The 23,828-nt window shown below is 38.9% G+C and overlaps 1 protein-coding gene across 1 annotated transcript in view; it reads left to right on the plus strand.

Annotated features, from left to right (window-relative positions):
• The first annotated feature begins 1,693 nt into the window (after window positions 1-1,693).
• elp1 (elongator acetyltransferase complex subunit 1) overlaps window positions 1,694-23,828 on the plus strand; it is a 46,130-nt gene continuing 23,995 nt past the window's right edge. Inside the window, exons 1-19 of the mRNA XM_061976620.1 lie at window positions 1,694-1,827; window positions 3,914-4,068; window positions 4,132-4,284; window positions 4,356-4,437; window positions 4,521-4,601; window positions 6,719-6,804; window positions 8,347-8,537; window positions 11,808-11,931; window positions 12,155-12,248; window positions 12,314-12,544; window positions 12,606-12,776; window positions 12,859-12,937; window positions 15,708-15,863; window positions 15,937-16,043; window positions 18,244-18,347; window positions 19,450-19,503; window positions 19,581-19,686; window positions 19,793-19,908; window positions 19,979-20,052. Coding sequence (XP_061832604.1) covers window positions 3,919-4,068; window positions 4,132-4,284; window positions 4,356-4,437; window positions 4,521-4,601; window positions 6,719-6,804; window positions 8,347-8,537; window positions 11,808-11,931; window positions 12,155-12,248; window positions 12,314-12,544; window positions 12,606-12,776; window positions 12,859-12,937; window positions 15,708-15,863; window positions 15,937-16,043; window positions 18,244-18,347; window positions 19,450-19,503; window positions 19,581-19,686; window positions 19,793-19,908; window positions 19,979-20,052 — 2,159 coding nt within the window. The 5' untranslated portion in view covers window positions 1,694-1,827; window positions 3,914-3,918. The remainder of the gene's footprint in view (window positions 1,828-3,913; window positions 4,069-4,131; window positions 4,285-4,355; window positions 4,438-4,520; window positions 4,602-6,718; window positions 6,805-8,346; window positions 8,538-11,807; window positions 11,932-12,154; window positions 12,249-12,313; window positions 12,545-12,605; window positions 12,777-12,858; window positions 12,938-15,707; window positions 15,864-15,936; window positions 16,044-18,243; window positions 18,348-19,449; window positions 19,504-19,580; window positions 19,687-19,792; window positions 19,909-19,978; window positions 20,053-23,828) is intronic.

A 23,828-nucleotide genomic window follows, 5' to 3' on the forward strand; every position in this document is an offset into this window, starting at 1 on the left:
AGGCTGGTCCTTACACACCCTGCTCCGCGGCAGGCCCGCAGACCACGCCCCCCTCCACAGTTATGTATTCACATTATGTGCAATATTTCATATGTAGATACACTAATGTTAACGTTTTGGTCCAATTTTGCATGCGTCAATACATCCGTTATTGCGAACTACTTATGTAATAGGACAATGTGCAATAATACCAGCACTTTAACTTACTAGGCCAAAGGAGATGTGTATTTTTTTCCTTCAGCACAATTATTATATGCAACAATTTAGCACTTCTCCATCCTATGGTCACTTTGTTCCTGATCTGCCCTGATCTTAGGTCATCAACCTATCTAGATGGAATCTAGCTTTTGGCTACGATTTGGCACCTTTACATTTTATATGTGTATTATTGTGCATTTTCCCATGTGACAAAGATGTAACAAATATAGCAAATGGCGACTTCCTATTAGGAGTTTTGTACTACATCTATGGACAAGTGTATTGGTGTGTCTGGTAGGACTGGAGAAAGTTAAGTAGGAGAAAATGCGGCCGGTTATAAATTATTTTAATGTCTCTGTGCGGCCTGGTAGCAAATGCGTCACAGACCGGCGCCGGCGGTTGGGGACCACTGCTTCTTTCCCAGAGCTGTCACCATCTTGAACTCTAACTTATAATAAGTAATTCCCCCCTATACAATATCCTACCCTAATACCCTACTGTGCAATATTACCCTTCGAGTGACACTGATTGTTATCAGTCCGGTACTCTTGTCTTGTTCTGTATATTGTACAGTATTTTGCATATTGTTTTGTATATTGTACAGGATTGCTTATTATTTTTATTGGATAGTAGTCCATTTATTATATATTATATATATATACTTCTTGTGTAATTTATTTTTATCCCATATTTGTTCCCACTACCGCACCTTAAATTGAAGTCCTTAATCTCGTTATATGCAAATATAATGACAATAAAGTCCATTCTATTCTATTTTGTAGAGGATGTCAATAATCTGTTTGTGGAATGTGATACAGTACATGTGTTTTGGGAGGAGATCAGAGATTGGCTGAGAGACAAGGGTGTGGAGATGTCCCCATTCTCTATTGAAGAGATTAAATTAGGTATTTTTATAAACGACTGTAACATAGAAATGTTTGTCAACATTATTACGCTCCAGGCAAAACAAATTCTACATAAATGTAGATTAATGAAAGCAAGGCTTACATTTTCTAATTGGCTTAATGGGTTACAATTATCAATCAAATTTTGGAGGATGATTAAGAGTACAAAAGCCCTTGAATTTATATCTTTGGTAAAAATATTTAAAGTGATTTAGGTAGCCCTTTTTGTCTTTTTTTTAAAAAATTTTATAATATTTTTGATTATTATTAATATTTAATACTCTCTGTATTTGCTTTGTTTTCTTTCCTTGACATGTTTCGCTGATGTTGAAAGTGCCTTGACTTTTGTGTGCATTATAAATGTATGTTTGTTGTTCAATAAGAATAAATAAAAATAAAATAAATAAAAACTTCACATTTAATGTAAGTTGCCGTACTGTTTTTAAACAACGAAATATTTTTCGTAAAACATAATCACAATACAACCAATCTAAGTATTTACAATTTTTAAACGTACATAATATTTTAATAAAACGTAATTTATAAGTCACGTCGACATTGTCGCCGTTGAGCAGCCGCCGTGTCGCCTCCAAGACGCCAGGGGGCGACGTGCAGCCAACTCGCGAGACGCGCCAGGGGTTAAAGGTTACCGGCTGGACACCGCCACATGGGTGTTGTTGATGATTTTGCTTTTGCTTCACGTCAACAACAACTGCTCTTGTCGGTGAGTGTTTTGTTCTTTATTCTCATACTTATTAAAAAACCTAACAGGAACGGGTTGCTAATTATTACATTATAGTCGATTTGATAATGGCAAAAAAAGCTAAAATGTAAGCTAGCCTTCCCTTTTTACGACTTTATGATTGGTGTCTGTCACCTATGCAATATATTTGACTTAAATTATATATTTTAGTATTTACTTCTCTGCTTTTTGCGGAGGCACAGCCCTTTGTTTTTCAACTGTGGTTGTTTTTAAAGGGCTTTATAAATAAAGTTGGTATGGTATGGCATTTACACTTCTGTTCAGTCGATGTTACAAGTTAGGTGTGTGTACAATTTCAAAGATGAATTAATTTGCATACGTCAAACCAGTATTATCAGACCGGTCTTGTAAAGATGATCCCAGTGATATAGGTATCATTTTCCTGTGATGAGTATTAAAGTTATGGATTATTCAAACCGGTGAAAATGCGGCGAATACACACATACCTAGTATTTGTTCTTGTGATATTGTGCAGGAATACGGTGTCCCCATACCTGCCAAACTTGAGACTTCAGAATTAGGGATATATATATATATATATATATATATATATATATTTATTTATTTAGCGGTAATTCACTGAAATCCAAGTATTTTTTATATACATGTGTATAATATATATATATATATATATATATATATATATATATATATATATATATATATAGCTGTAATTCACTGAAATTCAAGTATTTATTTTATATTTTATATATATGTATATATATATATAGCTGTAATTCACTGAAATTCAAGTATTTATTTTATATTTTATATATATGTATATATATATAGCTGTAATTCACTGAAATCCAAGTATTTTTTATATACATGTGTGTATATATATATATATATATATATATAATAAAATAAATACTTGCATTTCAGTGAATTACAGCTATATATATATATATATATATATATATATATATATATATATAGCTGTAATTCACTGAAATGCAAGTATTTATTTTATATTTTATATATATGTATATATATAGCTGTAATTCACTGAAATTCAAGTATTTATTTTATTATATATATATATATATATATATATACATATATATATAAGAAATACTTGAATTTCAGTGAATTACAGATGTTACAGATTATATATATATATATATATATATATATATATATATATATATATATATATATATATATATATAAAATAAATACTTGAATCTTAAAACACGGGACGACTCCATATTACAAGGGACGGGTGGCAACCCTATACACTCACCTTTCACTATTTGAGTAGCCTTTGTTCTGCCATTTGCGTACCTGCGAGCGATCTCTGAATCCGGGAACATATCCTTCACGGATTTGCTGAAAACATCCGCAAATGAGAGCGGGATGTTGCTTGTAGCTATCAGCATAGCCATCTTTGTCTTGGCAAAAATTACACCCTCGGGTCTCCATTTTGCAAGGTGGGCTGTGACCGTTCATGAATGAGTATATCCGTTCGGCCACCGTGTTCAATGGAGAAGTCTGATCTACAAAATTTGCAGGCAGCATACCCCTTCCCCTTCGAGCTGTTCTGGATGAACTGAAATTCTTTTTTCTAATCGTTTTGGAACTTGCAAGCGTACTTCTTCTTACTCGTCGTCACCATGTCTCTTCTTGCGCTTCGTCTTCTTCTGTTCTGATTGCCACGCTTGACTTCGAGCGAGGTGTAACCGTTATTCTTGTCCGGCCGGAAACGGCGCCTAGTGAAGGATGGTGTAGCAATATTGTTGTCCGGGTGGAAATCGGGAGAAATTCGTGAGAATGGTTGCCCCGGGAGATTTTCGGGAGGGTCACTGAAATTCGGGACTCTACCAGGAAAATCGTGAGGGTTGGCAAGTATGCGTCAAACCAGTATTATTAGACCGGTCTTGTAAAGATGATCCCAGTGATATAGGTATCATTTTCCTGTGACGAGTATTAAAGTTATGGATTATTCAAACCGGTGAAAATGCGGCGAATACACACATACCTAGTATTTGTTCTTGTGAGATTGTGCAGGAATACGGTGTCCCTCATCAAAACATTTTCATTGTAGTTCAAATGAGGAACCTAAAGTTGCTGAAGAGCCTGCAGACCTCAGAGCTGCAGGGCCCCGGCTCACCGCAGTGTTTGTCGGTGCGGGTTGACACTGGAACGCTACTGGTCGCCTCCCAGTACTCCATCACAGAGTTCAACCCTCAAACAGGACAGGTAAGACCTGAGCCGTGATGTCAACGTGACTTCTTCATCGAACTCTTCTTTCTGGCCATGCAGGTCGCGACCGAGGCCTCCCTGACGGCGGATGGATTCCTCCCGCAGGACGGCAGCGGATCCGTGGTCGGGTTGCAGGACCTGGCGGAAGTTGAGTCGGCGTGTTTGGCCACCGCCGGCGGAGATGTCGTCCTCTTTAACCTCAACACCTGTCAGGTGTGTTGCAAATCAGAGTGTTCCGATGGTGGGCCGAGCGGTGCTTACTTTCATTTCCTGCCTTTGTACAGCTGGAGTGTGTTGGCAGCGTCGATAGCGGTCTGACATCCATGAGCTGGAGTCCTGACGAGGAGCTGGTGATTCTCACGACAGGTCAGCATGTCACACACACACACACACACACAAACAATATAAATACAATTTCTTAATTAATCATAATATTTTACATCTCGCAGGTCAGGAAACAATCATCATGATGACAAAAAACTTTGAACCCATCACAGAATTTGCAATTCACCAGGATGACTTTGGTGAAGGTACAGTGGCTTTCATTAAAAAGCATATATTTGATATATCATTCTGTAAATTAGAACGTGTAAGTATTTCCATATTATCTTAGTACTCTATACATTGGGTCAATGCAACCATCCATACCAGGAGTGTCAAATGTCCGGCCCGCAAGATTAGTTTAAATTAGGGTTGTGTTTGGTCTATTTTTAAACAAAGGCTCAGGATCGGGATGCTTTATTATTGTCCATTCTTTAACATGTACAAGACACATAAGAACTGAAATTACATTTTCGGCAGAAGAAAACAACCTGAAGTTGTCTTTAGTTCTAAGTTATCATGCCAGGATTTTACCAGTCTGGCCCACTTGGGAATAGATTTTCCACCATGTGGCCCCAGAGGTTAAATGAGTTTGACACCCCTGAACAATACAGTAGGAAGAGGATTCATATGGCCCCATTCGTCGCAGTTTGCCTCACACATAAAACGGGACGAATTTGGGGCATGCACTATCCACCTAAGCCGCCAGATGGCAGTAGAGTGTTGAATATATTTTTGTACTGTGTGTTTTGTGACAATTACAACTTTGACCACAGCATCATTTTCTATGTAGAGTGGCGCTTTCCATCCTTTTCAGCCAAATGCATTGCAAAATGATTAACCCCCCTCTCACGTGAGGTCCACCCAGGAATGAGGCCATATGAATCCCTTCCCTACTGTATGTAAAGTTGTATAGTCACTCACTGTATATTTTTTACATGCAGTATTCCCACAGATTGGAAGGTGAGCATGTGACATCATTGTATAATTTGCATAATTGGATATGTTGCATGTATTTTTTTTTGAAGAACAAAAACGGTTGTACATATATTTAAAGACAAAATCTGTGTTATTAGTATCTGCTTATTGTATTAGTACAATGTAACTTTGTACATCCCTAGTTTATTGACTGAATATGGTTTGGCTGCTAGATAAGCAGTCCTTTTTAAATTATATCTGAAAAACATCCAACTTGAGGTTGTTTATTGATAGTTTCCACAATGAAGTTACTGTAAAACTAAGCACTCAAAGTAAAGTACATGTGAAGTGCACATGTTAAATCGACACTAAAGTAAATACTGTATACAACTACCGTATTTTTCGGACTATAAGTCGCAGTTTTTTTTCATAGTTTGGCCAGGGGTGCGACTTATACTCAGGAGCGACTTATGTGTGAAAATATTAACACATTATCGTAAAATATCAAATTGTATTATTTAGCTCATTCACGTAAGAGACTAGACGTATAAGATTTAGCGATTAGGAGTGACAGATTGTTTGGTAAACGTATAGCATGTTCTATATGTTATAGTTATTTGAATGACTCTTACCATAATATGTTACGTTAACATACCAGTTGGTTATTTATGCCTCATATAACGTACACTTATTCAGCCTGTTGTTCACTATTCTTTATTTATTTTAAATTGCCTTTCAAATGTCTATTCTTGGTGTTGGCTTTTATCAAATACATTTCCCCCAAAAATGCGACTTATACTTCAGTGCGACTTATGTTTTTTTCCTTCTTTATTATGCATTTTCGACCGGTGCGATTTATACTCCGGAGCGACGTATTGGCCGAAAAATACGGTATACAGGACAAAGGTTGGTTCTTATGCTTCTAGCTTGATGCTAACATGTAATGGACGAGCCCATCAACAGGCTAACTAAAATTAGCATTGTAATCGTTTTAAAGTTGTTCAAAGAGATTTTAACGAAAACAAAATTTACATAAAACAGCAAATGCATTTTTATTTACAGGCATATAGTCAGCAAACGTTGTGGAAATGAATATTGACCGCAAACTTTTGTACTACCTACTACTACTTTGTGTGCATGCGTGCGCTGCCTATCTATGGAAGCCTGTTGCTCAGATCCCAAACTGAAATTATTTATTTTCTTGTGGAAGACCTACCTGTTACCTGTACCTGTTACAGTTACAATTATTTTTACGTGTGGTTCAACATTTTTCACATGTAAGAATAAATGTTTGGGAAACACTGACATGTGTACTACACTTCTATGTGCCATACTGCATTTTGTAACCTTGTACTCGTGCATGTGTGACGGTTAAAATTAAGAAATAATAAAATCTCTTACGACGCAGGAAAGTTCATCACGGTGGGCTGGGGCAAGAAGGAGACTCAGTTCCACGGCTCGGAGGGCAAACAAGCTGCACAGAGAAAGACTCAGGTCTCTTTTTTTTCTTTGACACACGTCATGTTTTGTATTTACAATATTTTTGTGTGTCCATGTACAGTAGTGGTGTCAAAAAAATGGATTTTCGAATGAATTGCGATTTTTATTTGCAACGATTCTAAATTGATTTAAAAAAAAAAAAAAAAATCAGAAATTGATTTATAAAAATGTTTATTTTTAATTTTTTCAATTTGTCCTGTCCAGCCACTCAGGCAAGTCATATAGTTGATGTAGATGATCATATTTGCTGTACAGATTTACTTTACAAAAGAGAAGTGTTGTATAGCTCGGTTGGGGCGGTATAGCTCGGTTGGTAGAGCGGCCGTGCCAGCAACTTGGGGTTGCAGGTTCGATCCCCACTTCCGCCATCCTAGTCACTGCCGTTGTGTCCTTGGGCAAGACACTTTACCCACCTGCTCCCAGTGCCACCCACACTGGTTTAAATGTAACTTAGATATTGGGTTTCACTATATAAAGCGCTTTGAGTCACTTGAGAAAAAGCGCTATATAAATGTAATTCACTTCACTACACAAAGTGTTGGATACTTCTCTTGTTGCCTTATTTGTATTTGACTTTATTACCGGTAAATAAAGTCAAATACTTTATTTACCGGTAATTTATTTCAACTGTTTTTGTTTATTGAACAAAAACAGTTTTCTTTTAAGTTATATAGAAATTTATCAGAGCGGTTTATGTATTTTAATCATAGAACTGGCACCCAATGGGATTAAAAAGTATTGATATTAAATCAAGAATCGTTTTGAATCGAATCGTGGGGTGCGCAAAGATTCACAGCCCTAAAGTACAGTATATTATACAGTTATTAAAAAATAATGCATGCACCCATAAATAGCCCTAAAATGCCTATTTTTCAGTACGTCACGTCTTGTCAAAGCATCTTCGTACTAGATAAAGTTGTTTGATTTCTGCTGGATTCATACCCGTGAGACTATTTCCATCCATCCATTTTCTACCGCTTATTCCCTTTGGGGTCGCGGGGGGCGCTGGAGCCTATCTCAGCTACAATCGGGCGGAAGGCGGGGTACACCCTGGACAAGTCGCCATCTCATCGCAGGGCCAACACAGATAGACAGACAACATTCACACTCACATTCACACACTAGATTGTCTATTATTATTATTATTATTACTATTTATTAAGACCAATTATTTACAATTATGTACAAGTCAAATAAAGTTCAAACCCCGGCCGAGTCATACCAAAGACTGTAAAAATGGGACCCATTACCTCCCTGCTTGGCACTCAGCATCAAGGGTTGGAATTGGGGGTTAAATCACCAAAAATTATTCCCGGGCGCGGCCACCAGTGCTGCTCACTGCTCCCCTCACCTCCTAGGGGGTGATCAAGGGTGATGGGTCAAATGGCAGAGAATAATTTCACCACACCTAGTGTGTGTGACAATCATTGGTACTTTAACTTTTAACTAAATCAAATGGGCAGATAGCAGCTCCCCATACAGCAGCTGTACGGATACTCACCTACCGGTAACTTGAGTGTGTGGACATACTTGCAGGAAGTCAAGCCCGCTCCTGAATGGGACGACCGCAGGCCTCGGGTGACGTGGCGAGGTGACGGACAGCTGTTTGCCGTCAGCGCCGTCTGTCCTCAAACCGGAGCCCGGAAGGTCCGAGTGTGGAACAGAGAAGGCGTCCTGCAGGCCACCAGTGAGCCCGTCGACGGCCTGGAGCAGGCACTGTGCTGGAAGTGAGGAACACTTTTTTTTTAAAGCTTTGTACAGGAATACCTCAACGTACGAGCTTAATCGGTTCTATGACGGAGCCCTTAACTCAAAACACTTGGATCTGAAATCAACATCTACCATTGAATAGAAATCAATTCAATCGGTGCTTGGCCCTGCCTAAAACAGCACGATTTTAACACGTAACATGCCTTTTAAAAAAAAACAACCACTTTCTTTTAGTAAAGAAATATTGTAAGGAAAACAGTATAATGTACAAACAACTACAGTACTTTTATGAAGTAATGTAATAATAATGTACAGTGTTTGAGTGGGGTGGACTTCTATGGTATATCCTTCCAGCGGCTTCTCCATATTTTCATAGATAAATGTCCACTGTTTAGGTATTATTTTAACATTCTTGGCGGGCATTAAAATCATTCCGCTTCAGCATGGTGCTGACTAGCAGTGATACGCTTGAATTGCTTCGCAATGTTGGCGACACGTTCTGTCATGTTATGTTTTATTTCTTTCATTCAATTAATATCACCCATTATTTTTTTCATTCTCAGCACCTTCACACTCACTTTCTTCATTCGCACGGTTGTAAAAACAAAGTTACAGTATGTCGATCTCTCGCTATAAGCACATGCTAGCAAGTTAGAGCCGGTGTTTTTTGGGCGGATCTCGCGTGGTTTGTTGTGACATTTGCTTGGCCAACTAATGGCGGGGATGCTTGTAAGTCCAATTTTTGCTCAAAACTTCTAGCAAAAAATTATCTGAAAACACTCTTAAAGGGGAACTGCCTACACTTTTTTTTTTTTTTAGAATTTTAAAGATTAGAAAAATTGCTTGAAATATGTGACTAATGTGAGTCAACATTGTAGCCTCAAAGCCCTCTAAAACAACTTCAAAACCCTCCAACGTTTTATATACTCACTGCAATTATAAATAATGTAGTAACGGACACATTCATAACAATATCTAATATGTACAATACTTACCGTATTTTGGTAATTTTACGCATTACCGCAACTTCTTTCCTCAGCGCATTTTTTCCCGTTTCCATAGCAGACTTCCGGCAATAAATGTGTGTTCCTACTTCCAGAAACAAACGCAAGTGTTATAATCATGCCAGACTTGATAACATAAAACAAAGACAACTATTTTTGGCCAAATGAGGATTCACTACCTTATCTTTTTGAAGCTGAATATACAGAGGATGAACTGCTGCTTATAGAAGCGAGCATGAAGAAGAGGGTGAAACGTTGGAGCAGATGGAAGCCAAGAGAGTGAGGCCGGCGAGTCTCGACCCTGTAAATGTAGACCTTGGAGTAGGCCAATATCTGTATACTTACCTGAGCAATCCTGAGATTGAAAAGGACTCGAAGAAGAAGAAGCCAAGCTATCTAGACATAAATGGAGTGCTTACACGAACCAAACCGGAAAAAAAGTCAAAAAAAGACCAAACAGACAACCGTCCATCGAGTGTGTCACTATAGTATTGATCATGATACACGCAGCACACCATGCTATTGTCATTACAACTACCGGTACATACACTGTCTGGCTAGCTGTATACAAACAAAACATGAAATGTGGGCTAATACTATAATATGATTGTTCATGTTTTTCAGTCAAACTGCAAAAACTGAAATCTAAGTAAGATTATATCTCAAATAAAGGTGATATTTGCTTATTTTCTGTCTGATAAGATAATTCTTCTCACTAAGCAGATTTTATGTTAGTGTTTTACTTGTTTTAAGGGTTTTGGTCCTAAATTGTCTCAGTGAGATATTACAGCTTGTTGCTGAGATTTTATGACCTATATTGAGTAAAACATGCTTGAAACTAGAATATCAACTGTTGCAAAGCTGTGTCATCAACACTCACAAGTATAAAACTACTTTTTTAAAGTAATAATTTCTTACTTCAAGCATCAAAAAAAAGAATCATGATGCCGAGCGCATATCATTATGTCAAGATAATGGCACTAGCGTTTACTTAATTTAAGAATGTTTTTCAACATATTGAGCAAAAATGTCTCTATTTTTTTTTCTACCAAGAAAAGTGCACTTGTTATTAGTGAGAATATACTTATTTTGGGGTTGATTGAGGTTAGCTAATTTTACTTGTTTTGGAAAGTCTTGACAAGCCGAATTGTCTTGTTCTATTGGCAGATACTTTTGCTTAGTTCAAATAAAATACCCCTAATTTTTTATTTATTTTTTCTTGTTTTTGAACACTGACTTTTTGCAGTGTACAGAGCGGTGTCCTATCGCATTGTGTTGTGCATTACAAACTCAAAGCTATTTACGCAGTAGCGAGCTTACAGCTAACACCGTCGCATTGATTGATTGAAACTTTTATTAGTAGATTGCACGGTACAGTACATATTACGTACAATTGACCACTAAATGGTGACACCCGAATAAGTTTTTCAACTTGTTTAAGTCGGGGTCCACGTTAATCAATTCATGGTAAATAATAGCATGCTGTCATAAGACGACGTGTTACTACGCTAGAAAAAGTGTTCTCTCGTGTTTACAGAACGTAAATGAAGTATTGTTTACTGTTTTTGAATGCATTTTTAAAGTGACTTCGAGGCAGAATTTATTGCTCCTATTAGCTGCATTGCTAACCACCTAGAACAAGACCATTTTTTTTAGAATGCAAAATAAAAAAGAAGCTTTTTGTCTTCTGGTCTCTCATGAGCATTGTGAACGATAAGAAAAAACAGTTACCCTTTTAAAACCTCTTAAGGCCCAAGCTGTTTGTTTACATGCTTTTTTTTTTTTATTTCTCTTTGCTATTTGGGCTTATTGGACCCTAATTAGAATAAAAACTAAGAATCATCTTTTGATATGATGTACTAGTCCATAAGTAACAAACGTGTACTTCATGTTTAATGACATGCTAATTCTTATTTTTACACTTTCTTTTCAAAAATCCATTGTATGTTATACTCTTCTGACACCACAAGATGGCAGTTTAACTGTCCAGATAAGGGCCATAAGACCCCAATTCAGTAGTGTACACAATTTTGGAAATAAGAGCTAAAAGGTGCTGTCCACGCATGTGGCCACTAAGACCTTTAGAGGTTAATTGTTTCCAAACGGTGCCTGCAACATTGTGGTAAAACGGCTGATCAAACAAAACAGAAGCCATTGTCACGGACCCACTCGCTGCAAAAGCTAGCTCTCCAATCAGCTAAACAGACTCAATAACTCCACGGTGAGGCTCGCCCTCCTGGACTGTTCCAAGTGAACCCATGTGAAGGAGTCTCCATGTTTCAGACCCTCCGGCAGCCTGATGGCGAGCACCCAGCGCCACCCCAACAAGCACAGCGTGGTCTTCATGGAAAAGAACGGCCTGCTGCACGGGGACTTCACGCTGCCACTCAACAAAGACCAGGCCAAGGCAGGTTGACTTCGAGACCACCTAACCTGTTTAGGGTCACAAGGGCGGAGCCTATTCCAGTGGGCGTGAGCACCCATCAATAGATATTGCATAACATTCAAGGCGCTGGGTCCTTCTTGCCTCTCGTGTGCTAGTGCTAACTTTCACACCTGTCAGATTCATGTCAACTGTGCTGGTTATTAATGACAATTCAAGATCGTTGATGATGACATTTTTCTTGCAGGTGAAGGAGCTGCTGTGGAACAATGACTCCACTGTCCTTGCAATCTGGTTAGAGGATTTGACAGCGGGGGAGCACGGACACGTCAACACTTGTGGTGAGTCCAGTCCAGTGTCCGGTGCAGAAGACAAAAAGCGACTAATGTCCGTCTTCTTCTGGCAGTCCAGCTGTGGACGGTGGGTAACTACCACTGGTACCTGAAGCAGAGCTTGGACTTTGGCAAAGACCCCCAAAAAGCTCCGGCGTGCGTGTGCTGGGACCCCGAGCGGCCCCTGCGGCTCCATTTGGTGACTCGTGGCTGGGGCAGCCTTACCTATGACTGGGGTTGGACGACGGAGAGGAGCCCCGGGCTGGACGCTACGGATAACGCCAACGTGGCTGTGATTGATGGAGGTGAGAACCAATGGGATGAGAGGAAGCGGAGGAAAGGTTGATAGTTCTAACCCTCCTCCAGATAAGGTCCTGGTGACCACCTTCAGGCAGACTGTGGTCCCTCCTCCCATGTGTTCCTTTGAGGTGCAGCTGAGCTCAGCGGTCAACCAGGTGATGTTCCTCTGCCGGCCTGAGGGGACCAATCAGCTGGCGACATTCACTGCTGATGGAAACATATCGGTCTTCAGCCAAGGTGGGTCACAACAGAGAGCGAGCGGTGGTTGTAAAGAAATAATATTGTTAATAAATGAAGCTAACATGTTCTGATGGAGCAGATTCAGGAGAAGAACCTGACAAAGTGGGGAACGGATTCCGGACTGTGTCTCGTGCCTTGGTCCTCAAAAAAACCTTCAGGTAACAAAACTAACATATCAGAACTCTTTGGGTTTCAGATACAAATGAGAGATTGAATGAATCTTTCTGTTACGTCTTAAAGGGGAGCTGTTCACAATCATTATTAGGGATGTCCGATAATGGCTTTTTGCCGATATCCGATATTCCGATATTGTCCAACTCTTTAATTACCGATACCGATATATGCAGTCGTGGAATTAACACATTATTATGCCTAATTTGGACAACCAGGTATGGTGAAGATAAGGTTCTTTTAAAAATAATAATAAAATAAAATAAGATGAATAAATTAAAAACATTTTCTTGAATAAAAAAGAAATTAAAACAATATAAAAACAGTTACATCGAAACTAGTAATTAATGATAATTAGTCAAATTAACTGTTAAAGGTTAGTACTATTAGTGGACCAGCAGCACGCACAATCATGTGTGCTTACAGACTGTATCCCTTGCAGACTGTATTGATATATAATGTAGGAACCAGAATATTAATAACAGAAAGAAACAACCCTTTTGTGTGAATGGGTTGGTGCACTAATTGTAAGTGTATCTTGTGTTTTTTATGTTAATTTAATTTAAAAAAAACAAACAAACAAAAACGATACCGATAATAAAAAACCGATACCGATAATTTCCGATATTACATTTTAAAGCATTTATCGGCAGGCCGATATTATCGGACATCTCTAATCATTGTGAAAGACATGACGACGGAGGTGTTGTTTTTTAACGCATTTTAAATATTAAATAAATGCGATCAAAAGTCTGCTTACAATGGAGCCCATGCGAGCCGCTCTATTCTGCCTATGAAGCTCTTACACATCCATACACTTACATCATGTACAGTACATAAAACCTTAATGTAAGTATATATGTAATGTAGTAACATGCACATTTATACTAACATTTAGTATTTATGTAATTTTTAAAAACATTTTAAGCATCAGCGGCGCATCAATTTCAAAAACGCACCACGACGTTCGCTTTTTTTTTACCCACTGCAGACTTCATGAGAGCCAACAAACATGATAAGACATCACTTACTGTACAATGTCTGTTGTCATTAGGATGCCGACTGCTAGAATATTGTTATTCTCCCGTTTCGATGAAAATGACTCGCAATCCTCGCGAAAAAAAGGGGGGTGGAACCAAGCGTTTTTTCGTGTCTTTCTTGCGACTACAGGGTCTAAATGGGCTGTCAAAGTGTACCAACTGCTCGGAATACGTCATCTACTGTGCAAGTGAGAGGCATGATTTATGATCTACAATAAAGTTTGACGAGCAAATGAGGAAGCAGCTGATCAATCGATCATGTCAACAGGCATGCATGCCCCGCTGTAAATAGTCCGTCTGTGTTAGAGCTTATAATAACAATATCACTAATACTTGGTGAATATTCAAGTCACAACATGTACCGTATTTTTCGGACTATAAGTCGCTTTTTTTTTCATAGTTTGGCCGGGGGTGCGACTTATACTCCGGAGCGACTTATGTGTGAAATTATTAACACATTACCGTAAAATATCAAATAATATGATTTAGCTCATTCACGTAAGAGACGAGGCGGCGAATGTCAGCAATCGTCACACACACGTCAACCAATAAAAATTTGGCGGGGGCGGGTCATGGCAGAAGTGCATTGTGGGTCATGGGATGCTACCTGCTACTACGTCCGTAGCTATAAAAATGGATCATTTCAACATTGGCCAACATTGAAAACTGAGAAGCGCTGAACAAAAATGGCACCGAAAAGGAAATCATATACTGCAGATTACAAGCTGGACGTAGTGAAATAAGTGAAGTGAATTATATTTATATAGCGCTTTTCTCTAGTGACTCAAAGCGCTTTTACATAGTGAAACCCAATATCTAAGTTACATTTAAACCAGTGTGGGTGGCACTGGAAGCAGGTGGGTAAAGTGTCTTGCCCAAGGACACAACGACAGTGACTAGGATGGCGGAAGCGGGGATCGAACCTGGCGAACACGGCCACTCTACCAACCGAGCTATACCGCCCCGAAATATGCAGCAGAAAACGGAAAGAGGAAGCGGCGCATACCTTTGGAGTTGGCAGAGTTGTTTAGAAGCGACACAGAGGAAGAAGATTTCATGGGATTTAGCGATTAGGAGTGACAGATTGTTTGGTAAACCTATAGCATGTTCTATATGTTATAGTTATTTGAATGACTCTTACCATAATATGTTACGTTAACATACCAGGCACGTTCTCAGTTGGTTATTTATGCCTCACATAACGTACACTTATTCAGCCTGTTGTTCACTATTCTTTATTTATTTTAAATTGCCTTTCAAATGTCTATTCTTCCCCCCGCGAGCCCGAATGGGACAAGCGGTAGAAAATGGATGGATGGATGGATGGATGTCTATTCTTGGTGTTGGATTTTATCAAATAAATTTCCCCCAAAAATGCGACTTATACTCGAGTGCGACGTATATATGTTTTTTCCCTTCTTTATTATGCATTTTCGGCTGGTGCGAGTTATACTCCGGAGCGATTTATAATCCGAAAAATATAGTAAATGGAGTATTGTTGGCGCTTTTTGGATGTTTTTTTATTGGCTTTTATGGGCAGGATAGAGGACCTCCCATTTGCTCTGTTGTTTACGTTTACTTACGAGTTAGAATTAATTAAAAAATATGTATATATCCGTCGTCATGTCTTTCATAATGATTGTGAACGATAGGCAAAATTCCAAAAAAGTGCAGTTCCCTTTTAAAAGCCAGTTTGCTGCCTCACCATTTTCTGCAGAGCTGCCGTCCACCAGGAGGCGCCGCTGTCTCTGCGGCATCTGCTTTGGCTGCAGGACGATCTGTTTGTGGCCGCCGGCCGCGGTCTGCTGCCCACCTCCTCCAACCTGATGATGCTGCGCCCCGCCCAGGACGCCGCGGACACACTTGCAGTCAGGTCCCAGACCAGAACACCTGCTGCAAGCAAAAACAACAGATTTTCATCCACTGACTTTGTTTTGACGTTGCAGGTGTCAGCTGGAAGTGGACGGCGTCGTGGTCAATCTGGTCCACTGCTGGCGGACACACACTGTGGCGCTTCAGCTGGAGGATGGACAGATCAGGAAGCTGCTTTGGGGTCAGTCTCAACACTTTTCTTCCGTCTAATTAGAGTACAATAGTAATATGGAAGATGAGATCAAATCATAGTAGAGATGGGCGATATGGCCTAAAATCTATATCGCAACTAGGGATCTATATCATTAGGGTTTTATCACTACAATATCCTTATCAATATCAGTATTTATCGGTAGTCTTATCGGCATTATATGTAGTTAGTGTTAATAAAGATGTTAAAAAAGAGCATTTTGGCACAAGAAGTTAACATGCAAACATCTTATAGCAGGAAGTATTTTATCAACACCTGCTTTTTAAGTTTTAAACAAGTCAACTATGTTTGCAGTGCAAGTTGAAATGCAGTTACACACCACACAGATCCATCACTGTGTTTCTATACATCAATTACACTCAGCTGGAAATAATATTTATGTCGGCAGATCAGAATTTTTACATGGTACTGTATGTCATATAATATATGTCGTGGGGGCGGTATAGCTCGGTTGGTAGAGCGGCCGTGCCTGCAACTTGAGGGTTTCAGGTTCGATCCCCGCTTCCGCCATCCTAGTCACTGCCGTTGTGTCCTTGGGCAAGACACTTTACCCACCTGCTCCCAGTGCCACCCACACTGGTTTAAATGTAACTTAGATATTGGGTTTCACTATGTAAAGCGCTTTGAGTCACTAGAGAAAAGCGCTATATAAATATAATTCATTCATTCATTTCATATGAAATACATCATGAAAAACAATACAGTCAATTAGCATGAGTGTGCATTTAAGCAAAGTGTGTTTTGATGCCACACAAACGCGGCGCGATGGAGTGACGTCGGCAACTACACACTCGTCAGCAGGTGTTATCTTGCTTCTGATTAATATATTACTTCAATTGTTTACTTTTTTTAAATGGATTAATTTTGGTTTGAGAATTACTGGATCACTAGACACTGGACCAACCCTCTTGAGGAGGAAATATTAATAATAATAATGGATTAGATTTTATATTGCGCTTTTCTATTGTTAGATACTCAAAGCGCTCACAGAGAAGTGGGAACCCATCATTCATTCACACCTGGTGGTGGTAAGCTACATTTGTAGCCACAGCCGCCCTGGGGTAGACTGACGGAAGCGAGGCTGCCAGTTTGCGCCTACGGCCCCTCCGACCACCACCTATCATTCATTCATCATTCATTCACCAGTGTGAGCAGCACCGGGGCAAGGGTGAAGTGTCCTGCCCAAGGACACAACGGCAGCGATTTTGGATGTCAAGAGGCGGGGAGCAAACCTGCAACCCTCAGGTTTCTGGCACGGCCGCTCTACCCACTACGCCATACCGCCCCTAAAATATTGTTGTTACAAACTTTTGTGCGGTGTTGCTTCCTTATTTGTGACTACTCCAACCTGATTATCACATCCGAGGGCGATATGGCAAAGAAAAAAAAAAATCATCCGATCTCCATTAATAACAATTTTTTTTACATGTTTTTAACTTGCTAGATTTTTAGCATCTGTACTAAAAACCATACACTTTACAAGTGTATGTAAACTTCTGACCACGACTGTATATATTTGCATGTATATATACTGTATTTTTTGGACTACCGTATAAGTCGCTCCGGAGTATAAGTCGCACCGGCCGAAAATGCATAATAAAGAAGGAAAAAAACATATATAAGTCGCACTGGAGTATAAGTCGCATTTTTTGGGGGAAATTTATTTGATAAAAGCCAACACCAAGAATAGACATTTGAAAAGCAATTTAAAATAATTAAAGAATAGTGAACAACAGGCTGAATAAGTACGTTATATGAGGCATAAATAACCAACTGGTATGTTAACGTAACATATTATGGTAAGAGTCATTCAAATAACTATAACATATAGAACATGCTATACGTTTACCAAACAATCTGTCACTCCTAATCGCTAAATCCCATGAAATCTTATACGTCTAGTCTCTTACGTGAATAAGCTAAATAATATTATTTGATATTTTACGGTAATGTGTTAATAATTTCACACATAAGTCGCTCCTGAGTATAAGTCGCACCCCCGGCCAAACTATGAAAAAAACTGCGACTTATAGTCCGAAAAATACGAGACATGCAGAATAATTACTGCTGGTAACAAATGGCGAATGCATATCTTTTTAAATGAGTATAATAGCAATTTACACACTCACTCCAGGAATTAAAGTCTTTCTTTTTTTCTCCGTCCGTGCAGATTGTCCAGAGCCATCAGTGGAGGAGTGGCGTGACTCCAGTGGGTACAGCATCAACTTCCCTGTGCCCTGCGCTCAGACGGCCCTCTGCAGTGTGGGGGGAGAGGTAAATGCTTCTTGGCTGGTTGACACGTATTATGACTGACATAATAACAGAATATGAATTAACGGGGGAAAACTGTTGCTGTAAACGCGTATCATACCAATTACCGGTACTACAGTATTGTCACACAAAATATACTCACCTCATTGCAGAATGTTCTTGTTTCCCTGCATTTTTTGTTTACCGTAACTGCGCACAATCATGGAAGAGGCTTAATCAAGTGCGATAGGCAGAAGTGGGGATTCTTTCAAAATAAGATACCTGGAAGACAAAAAATAAAATGGATGACATTTCAAATCCCTTTCTTTGCAGTGCATGGCTAGTAAGGGTTGGGGATTATTGCTATATTTGATAGGAAAATGTTCAAATTCTGCTATTTTGTTAAAAATGCTTACATTTATAATAGTTATTAATTATGTACCGGTATGTGAATACATTGGAACTTTGAGGATTTTAGCTAAATAGCTCAATTATGGAGGTTAATTTGTGTCTTTATTTTTTTTCCAACTGAATTTTGGAACTGAATTCTTTGCATTTAAGTTTTGTGAACTGATTTTTTTTTGTTTTTACATCACATTATGCTGACAATTTCATTAAATAACAATCTGTGAGCAAAATGTGTGTGTTTGAAAATGTAGTGTGCTAAAATTTAGTGCAGAAATATTTGTTGCTTCAAAACACAAGACCCCACTTCCTGTAAATTAAGACTGAAGCATCATCCTATATCAGAAGCAGCCAATGAAGTGTCAAGTTTTCAGTCACGTGACACTAGTCGACAGGAAGTGAGTCTGGAGTTTTGAAGCTACGAATATTTCTGCCCTGAATTTTTTTTTTTTTACCATGAATTTTCGGATTGTTTGACACTGAATTGATACAAACTGATTTTTTTAATTTTGCTAATTACCGTAGTTTCAGCATAATTTCATGTCAAAAAAAAATTCAGTTACATAAATTCAGTGACAAAAAAAGCTTTCGTAATGAAGACACAATTAAGCTCCATAGTCAACTGTAAGTTTGTTAGATTTGATTTTCTATTAGACTCGTGATGCAGGTAAGAAGTCGTTTAAAAACCCAACTTCTAAATTGATTGTGCTGATGTGTGCAGGAGTTCCTGCTCGGCCTGACGGACAGATCTCACCTGTACGCCGCAGACGTGGAGGTACGCCCTGCGAGGATGTAAACGCCATGTTAGCGGTTATCGGCGCATGCGTTCAAAGCAGTCTGCTTCCTCCTCAGCTCGCCTCAAACGTCTCGTCCTTCGCCGTTTGCGGCGACTTCCTCGTCGTCACCACGCACTCGCACATGTGTCGCTGCCTCCAGCTGAGCACGCTCAGCCTTAAAGGTCTGCAGAACGTCTTCATATCAGCTGCAATGAAATAGATGCATTTCCAAAACGAAACACATGAGGGCGACAGAACTGATGACATTGGCGACGTCTCAACTTGCAGCGCTGCAGGCGGCTCTGGCGCAGGACGGCGGCCAGAACGACGAGACCCTGCGGCGGGTGGAGAGAGGTTCCCGTGTGGTCACCGTGGTGCCGCAAGACACGCGAGTCGTCTTACAGGTCAGTCGTTTTGATCAACGCTGCGCGTTCATTTGGATCGGCGGCAGCTGACTGGTGCGTTTGTGGACAGATGCCTCGTGGGAACTTGGAAACTGTCCATCATCGAGCTCTGGTGCTGGACCAGCTCAGGAAGTGGCTTGATGAGTAAGCAAAGCACAGAACCAGCAATCCCAGAACCTCCTTATTGTTGTCATTGTGTGAATGCTCCCAAGCATTCACACCTGTGGTTTTCTACACCAAAATGTATCTATTTATTATTCAACTTCAACTTATTATTCTTCTTCTCCAGATTTTTGCGCGCTCTACCTTCCACATTTTTCAGCCGATTCAAATCGTTCCAACTTCAAACTGTTCAGCCTATTCAGGAATCGCGGGCTTTCCCTTGACAAATTCCCAGATTTCCCAGAATTCCAGCTTTTCCACGACATTTTTCCCATTCAAAATGAATTGGCCATTTTTCAAACTTTCACCATTTCCACATGTTTCAACCTATTCAAACCATTCCACCTTCCAGAAAATTCAAACTTCCCTTTTTTTACAATTTCAAAAAAATTTAAGGACTTTCCAGAATTCCCGGTTTCCCTATTTTCACCCTTTTTTCTGGCGACTACTCCTTCCACATTTTTCAACCCAATTCAACTGTTCCTCCGTCAAAACATTCCTCTTAAACAGGACAAAAAAAATGAAGTTGTTTTTTGAACTGGAAAAATTTCCGGTTTTCCCGAAATTCCAAGAATTCTGTAATACCATTTCTCAATTAAAAATGTTACCACTTCAACATTTCTCGACCAACTTGAAAATTTCCAACACCAACACCTCATTTACAACATTCACACTTTTTAGCATTTAAATTCCAGGAGTTCCGTAATACCATTTCTCAATTAAAAATGTTACTACTTGAACATTTCTCGACCGATTTGAAAAATTCCAACACCAACACCTCATTTACAACATTCACATTTTTTTGGCATTTTCCAAAAAAATCCCCGCCTTTCCCGAAATTCCCCAATACCATTTACTACAACATTTCTTGCCCAATTTAAACAACTCCAACACCAACCAATTCAGCTCATTTAGGACATTCATGATCCTAATAATCATTTTCAAAAAATCTCGCTTTTCCAAAATTCCCATGAATGGGACGTTTTTCCAAGTTGCACAATTCCCACATTTTTCAACCTATTCAAACCATTCCACCGTCAACACATTCCACCTTCCAGAAAATTCCAACTTCCCCTGTTATAATTCCAGGACTTTCCAGAATTCTTGGTTTTCCAAAGCCCTATTTTCACCCTTATTTCTGGCGACTACTCCTTCCACATTTTTCAACCCACTTCAACCGTTCCTCCGTCAAAACATTCCTCTTAATCAGGACAAAAAACAAAGTTGTTTTTTGAACTGGAAAAATTCCCGAAATTCCAGGAATTCTGTAATACCATTTGTCAATTAAAAATGTTACCACTTCAACATTTCTCGACCAACTTGAAAATTTCCAACACCTCATTTACAACATTCACACTTTTTAGCATTTAAATTCCAGGAGTTCCGTAATACCATTTCTCAATTAAAAATGTTACTACTTCAACATTTCTCGACCGATTTGAAAAATTCCAACACCAACACCTCATTTACAACATTCACATTTTTTTGGCATTTTCCAAAAAAATTCCCGCATTTCCCGAAATTCCCCAATACCATTTACGACAACATTTCTTGCCCAATTTAAACAACTCCAACACCAACCAATTCAGCTCATTTAGGACATTCATGCTCCTAATAATAATCTTTTTCAAAAAATCTCGCTTTTCCAAAATTCCCATGAAGTTCCCATTGAAATGAATGGAACGTTTTTCCAAGTTGCACAATTCCCACATTTTTCAACCTATTCAAACCATTCCACCTTCAACACATTTCACATTCCAGAAAATTCAAACTTCCCTTATTCCGAGTTTAAAAAAATTCCAGGACTTTCCATAATTCTTGGTTTTCCAAAGCCCTATTTTCACCCTTTTGTCTGGCGACTACTCCTTCCACATTTTTCAACCCACTTTAACCGTTCCTCCGTCAAAACATTCCTCTTAATCAGGACAAAAAACAAAGTTGTTTTTTGAACTGGAAAAATTCCCGAAATTCCAGGAATTCCGTAATACCATTTCTCAATTAAAAATGTTACCACTTCAACATTTCTCGACAGACTTGAAAATTTCCAACACCAACACCTCATTTACAACATTCACACTTTTTAGCATTTAAATTCCGGGAGTTCCGTAATACCATTTCTCAATTAAAAATGTTACTACTTCAACATTTCTCGACCGATTTGAAAAACACCAACACCTCATTTACAACATTCACATTTTTTTTGGCATTTTCCAAAAAATCCCCGCCTTTCCCGAAATTCCCCAATACCATTTACCGGTACTACAACATTTCTTGCCCAATTTAAACAACTCCAACACCAACCAATTCAGCTCATTTAGGACATTCATGCTCCTAATAATCATTTTCAAAAAATCTAGCTTTTCCAAAATTCCCATGAATGGGACGTTTTTCCAAGTTGCACAATTCCCACATTTTTCAACCTATTCAAACCATTCCACCTTCAACACATTCCACCTTCCAGAAAATTCAAACTTCCCTTATTCCAAGTTCAAAAAAATTCCAGGACTTTCCAGAATTCCTGGTTTTCCAAAGCCCTATTTTCACCCTTATTTCTGGCGACTACTCCTTCCACATTTTTCAACCCACTTCAACCGTTCCTCCGTCAAAACATTCCTCTTAATCAGGACAAAAAACAAAGTTGTTTTTTGAACTGGAAAAATTCCTGAAATTCCAGGAATTCTGTAATACCATTTGTCAATTAAAAATGTTACTACTTCAACATTTCTCGACAGACTTGAAGATTTCCAACACCAACACCTCATTTACAACATTCACATTTTTTAGCATTTAAATTCCAGGAGTTCCGTAATACCATTTCTCAATTAAAAATGTTACTACTTCAACATTTCTCGACCGATTTGAAAAATTCCAACACCTCATTTACAACATTCACATATTTTTGGCATTTTCCCAAAAAATTCCCGCCTTTCCCCAATACCATTTACGACAACATTTCTTGCCCAAATTAAACAACTCCAACACCAACCAATTCAGCTCATTTAGGACATTCATGCTCCTAATAATCATTTTCAAAAAATCTCGCTTTACCAAAATTTCCATGAAGTTCCCATTGAAATGAATGGGACGTTTTTCCAAGTTGCACAATTCCCACATTTTTCAACCTATTCAAACCATTCCACCTTCCAGAAAATTCAAACTTCCCTTATTCCAAGTTCAGAAAAATTCCAGGACTTTCCAGAATTCCTGGTTTTCCAAAGCCCTATATTCACCCTTTTTTCTGGCGACTACTCCTTCCACATTTTTCAACCCACTTCAACCGTTCCTCCGTCAAAACATTCCTCTTAATCAGGACAAAAAAACAAAGTTGTTTTTTGAACTGGAAAAATTCCCGAAATTCCAGGAATTCCGTGATACCATTTCTCAATTAAAAATGTTACCACTTCAACATTTCTCGACACACTTAAAAATTTCCAATACCAACACCTCATTTACAACATTCACACTTTTTTTTAGCATTTTCCAAAAAAATCCCGCTTTTCCCGAAATTCCGACAGATTTAAACAATTCCCACACCAACCAATTCAGCTCGTTTAGGACATTCATGCTCCTAATCATTTTCAAAAAATCTCGCTTTTCCAAAATTCCCATGAAGTTCCCATTGTTTTTCCAAGTTGCACAATTCCGACATTTTTCAAGCTATTCAAACCATTCCAACATTAACACATTCCTCTTATCCTGGGCATTCAAACTAACACTTTCCCAAGTTCCAAACCAAATTCCGGTTTCTCTGGAAATTC

This window comes from Nerophis lumbriciformis, linkage group LG16 (assembly GCF_033978685.3).
Source record: "Nerophis lumbriciformis linkage group LG16, RoL_Nlum_v2.1, whole genome shotgun sequence".
Taxonomy (NCBI): domain Eukaryota; kingdom Metazoa; phylum Chordata; class Actinopteri; order Syngnathiformes; family Syngnathidae; genus Nerophis; species Nerophis lumbriciformis.